Raw genomic sequence first — 4,840 nt, 5'->3', positions numbered from 1 at the left:
ATTATATGTTATGTTTGAAGAAGAACTGTACTTTCATCATTTGTAGGTGAAGTTCATCCTTAAAGCAGCAGGAGTTTGTGTCCTGACATCAGTGGAATACTGTGTGATCAGGCTGTGCATGCATTCTTGTATTTGTTATTTATAAGGACATTTCAGCTTTTAGTTGCTCCTTTTACACAGCTAACACACAACAAGGAGGAGCAGATTAGTCTGGTGTTTATTTCACAACATTAAACTTGATCATGTTTTACACCAGAGCAAAACTCCTAAAAAGCAGGAACATATAAAAAAAAGAAAGAAGAGAGTTCAGTTGGCCTCACATTGTTGCGAGGAGCGTGGGTCCACACGGGGTCCTCTGCTGCCAGGGCGATGCTGCTCATTGCAATGACAACCAGGATGGACATCTCAAAGTACCGCAGCGTCACAACGTAGTGACACAACCGCCTCACCCTGAGCACACAGGCACAAACAGGAAGCAGCTGCTGCAACACTCTGATTTTAACAAAGACAAACTTTCATGATTCAAAATATTAATAACACAGCAGGAACATTAATTAACTTACTTATTTTAAAAATGTGCACCCTGAAGACCATGTTGGTTCTGTTTCAGGGGTAGACTTCTAAAGTCTGTCCCTAAAACAGAACCAAGTCACTTACTGACAAGTCATTTAACAGATGACACCACCCTGTTTGCTCAAACTACTGTCCTGAAGTCTCCACATGTTGAAGGGGAATAAGCAGCAACTCACGGATTGGTCTGTCCAAAGATGAACATTGAGCTGTGAGGCAGGATGGGTCTTGGTCCAGACTGACAGAGATCCTCCAAGTTCTTCTCATTCATAGGCAGTGCTTCACAGTCAATACTGTTCACTGAGAACACAGAGAGCTGCTCTGAGACACAAAACATGATCCAGTCTTTACAGGGCCCTTTATCAGGGTATGGGTTTTAGTAATGTGACAGATTTTTTTTATTCTTAAGTTTGTTTCTCTTTTATTTTATGTTTGTTTCCTGTGTTTTGTGATTCTTCTATTTAGTTCTGTGACTTGTCATGAGTTAGTCTGATAATGAGCTACTGTAAGAGGTATTGGAGCTTGAGTTGTTCTTCCAGAAGAAGCTCTGTGAACCACAACACCTCTGTGATGTGATCCAGAATGTACACTGTGCCCAGCAGGGACCTACAGGTCTGAAAACAGGCCTGGACAAGAAAGTAATCCCTGAACTCACATCTACAGGGATTGTGTCATGGTGCTGAATAATGTGCAATAAGTGGTAACACCAGTAGATGTTCTTCTTGAATGAAACCTACAAGCTTAAATACTCACTGAAATGATGCTCTGCTGGTGGCGGGGGTCCTCAGGGTCATGAATAAAGAGAAACTAATCTAGATTAACAATCAGGTAACAAAACAAAACCAGTCAAAATGTGACTAACATGTTAGAATGTAGTAGAAATGACCAACAGCAGATTGGTTTGAGCTGAGGTACCTATGCCAGAGCCCAAACACAGGCCTCAGAACATACTGTTAGATCAGCAGATGAGGTAACAATCAGCTAAAAAGGAAACTATCAACTAAAGACATAACAATCAGCTGATGATAAAACAATCAGCTGAAGAGGAAACAATCAGCTGAAGAGGTGAAGACTGATAAGCAGTCTCAGTCAGGCAGTCAGACCTCATGTGTCAGACATACAGACACCAGACCTGTTCAGTGGGGGGGACCCTGGACCAGACACCCCAGAGTACCACACTCATCAGCTGAGCTATGCTGACCAGGAACAAATCATAAAAATGTGTCACTTGGTGCACGAGTTCTAATCGAGATCAACGGAAACTGTTTTCAAACTCGCTGCAGTGGCGGCCGTATTGTGCCCAAAATCAATAGGTGTCTTCTTCTGGTGACTACCAACACACAACTACACTCGGAGTCACTTGGTGTGACTCGGGACACTTTTGAGTGTGAAGCTGGGTCTTGAAGAACCCATCAACACACAGAAACAGATGCGCTGAAATTGTGGTAGTGATGATAAATGTAAAATGACAGTGTTCTTCAAAGTTTGCACAGTCTTTCAAAACGTGTTTGTCTTGCCTTTTGCAAATTTTGTTTTTCATCTACTTACAGTGTAACAATTCTGTGTTGAATATTTCATCTTCTTCTGCCTTGACTTTGGCATTGCTTACAACAAAATCCACCAACACAGGTGTGAAAAGCAAGACAACATATGCAGCATGTTTCAGCTCGTATGTTCATGCTGATGCCAGTGCTGCTGTAAGTGTGGGCTTTCACAGGTGTAACAGCTTAAATACAACAGTTCACACAACTGCAGTCACAAATGATACATAAAAACAAGAAAGAGGGCTAGGAAACATCAAGAATCACTTGTGACAACAAGGGTTCTCCACTTAGTTACAGTTAAACAAATCAAACTGATCCCAAACCTTTGGCATGAAGGTTAACTACCTGAGAATACGTATGTCCTGATGCATCTCAGTAATCCAGGTAAAAAATCAAAAGGAAAAAAAATTATATAGGTCCTCTGGACGGATGGAGGCAGGACTCAAAAGCCTGAATTTTGCCTGAAACTCTCAGACTGAAGAAGTCTCTTGGAGGAGAGACGAAACGTTTCATTAAAGAAGAACCCGTCCAGAGGACCTATACAATTTTTTTTCTTTTTACCTGAGAATATAAACAAGACAAGAGGGTGAGAGGTTTGATTGCTTTGATTTAACTACAAGAGCTAAGCTAGCTCAGTGTGTCTGTGTTTTACCATGCCTCTGAGGACCACACTCACCAGCATACGTTCATTTCTATGTATTTTTAGGTACTTAGATCCCCTGCTGGCCACACTTAACTGAGCTATATCTCCAGCTCCACTGACCCTGCAGGCTCTTATGTGACCCCAGAGATACCACTGTCCAGGTTAAAGACAAATGTCCCCTACGGGGGACAATAAAGTATACATCCATCCATACAAAATGAAGAACCTTAATCCTCTTCATCTTTATTTTCTAACTGTCCAATCCTGGCTCCTTGGTCCAGTGTAGATTACTGGACAGAAGGCCATTCATGCTGTATACTAGCAGTTTTCAATCACATTTCAATCAAATGGAAACCCATGATCTGAAGGTAATGGTACTAACTTGGCATGTGTGACATGTCTCCTGGTGGGGAGGTGACAGTCACAGGAGGAATGTGGATGGAGGTTTGGTCTGTGCGTTGAACATTTCTCTGGTTGTCCGTGTCCTCTGGGAAGCCAGGCGTTCCCCCGGAGCCCTGCTGCTGGGAGGACTCTCCCTCGGAGTCTCCAAACCTGTTCCAGAAGCAGATGTGGCATCTTACTATTGGAAAGTACAGTTTGTCAAACAGGTGGATAAATAAGGATTGTACACTTTGTTGTCAGTTTTGGTTCCCTCAAAGCTAATACCTCCAGGTGAACACAGTCTGAACCAAGTTGTCACTGCAGCACGATTGAACCTCAGGCTTTAACAACTAATCAAGCTTTTCTGAAGAGTTTCAACATTCACAGCCAGCAGCTCTGCTCTCCAAGAAGCTGAGCCTTTAGGAGGCATATGATTGTTAGAATCTGTGGTACTAATGTGTGACAGACAGTATCTGTGTCAATGAGACATTATCTTTAACAGGACAAACCTTTCAGTTTGGAGCAGAACTATCAGCCTGCTTTACATTTTGTCTCCAACACAAACTAAGTCTGTTCCACCTGGAAATAAACTTTGTGTTGGCTTTCGTGCAGTTATTCCAATCAGACTTCGGAAATTCCAAAAAGAAAAACAGTACAAAAAGTGAGGAAATGTGTGTTTAGTAGATTATTTCTCTGTTGTAACCAGTGGGGATTTTTCGCCATGTTTTACTTGAACTCAGAACCCCTGAAAATAAAGAAACTATCATTATTATTTTGTAAAGAACTTGTGTTCTCAAAACATAGATTCACCAAAATGTTGAATAAATTTGAAACTAGAAGCACTCACAGAGCACACATCTCTGCCAGCCAAAGTAACCTGAGTCTTTTCTGGACTTGAATGCATCACAGATGAGCAGTAGCTCTGGTGCAAGAGCTCTTGCTGAATGACGGAATATGAATTCAGCTGTATGGACTTTTTTTTAGCCACTTCAGTAGAAAACAGAACTGAATGTTAGTTTCTTAATTTCTGCATCATCAGTGACTTTTTTTGTATGGACTCTTTGTAAGGAGTTTAGAAATATATGAGAGGAAGAGTAAAAGGTAGAATTAGAAAGAAACCAGGTTTTTATGGAGGAATATTGTTTCCATGTAGCTGACTGTTGGTTAAAGCTTCAGCCATCCATAATACTTCATGTTTATCTCAGGACTGCACACCTGGTTAACATTACAGTAGACTCACTAGCCCATTTCTGGAGTTTTAAAGGGGCAATATGATATAAAATCAACTTTTTTTGAGTTTTATATCATGTTATAATGTTATAATCTCATAAAAACATGCCCAAAGCCTTGCGCTGACTCATTCATGCATGTTTGAGAAATCCTGCAGTACTTTTAGGAAGCCATGCTGAGGAGCAAAACGACAGGTGGGGACCAGAAACGCCTTTTGGTACCAGGAACACCTCTGGGACGTGTCTTTAAGCCGAACTTCCTCGTCACAGAGCACACATCCCCACCCCCCACCCCACCCATGTGTCCTGCAGGCTCTCGGCAGAATGAGTGAAATTGAAAGTGAAACTGAAACTGGCTGCTGTGCTCCTAACTACTTCTCACTCCGTGATCAAAATACCTTTGAGGAAATGAATTTTCAGATGCCAAGTAAACTGCATCACAGCGCACGTGCGAGCCCCCCCACTGAACGGGA

At 41.9% G+C, this 4,840-nt stretch overlaps 1 protein-coding gene across 1 annotated transcript in view; it reads right to left on the bottom strand.

The window, feature by feature from the left end:
• Nucleotides 1–4,840, bottom strand: part of cacna1ba (calcium channel, voltage-dependent, N type, alpha 1B subunit, a) — a gene marked incomplete in the record, with an annotated part of 226,765 nt that overhangs the window by 98,721 nt on the left and 123,204 nt on the right. Inside the window, 3 exon segments of the mRNA XM_014023993.1 lie at nucleotides 321–450; nucleotides 750–870; nucleotides 3,140–3,309. Of these exon segments, the coding sequence (XP_013879447.1) occupies nucleotides 321–450; nucleotides 750–870; nucleotides 3,140–3,309 (421 nt within the window).

This window comes from Austrofundulus limnaeus, unplaced genomic scaffold, assembly GCF_001266775.1.
Source record: "Austrofundulus limnaeus strain Quisiro unplaced genomic scaffold, Austrofundulus_limnaeus-1.0 Scaffold402, whole genome shotgun sequence".
Lineage (NCBI taxonomy): Eukaryota > Metazoa > Chordata > Actinopteri > Cyprinodontiformes > Rivulidae > Austrofundulus > Austrofundulus limnaeus.
This window is presented reverse-complemented; position numbering and strand designations above follow the sequence as displayed.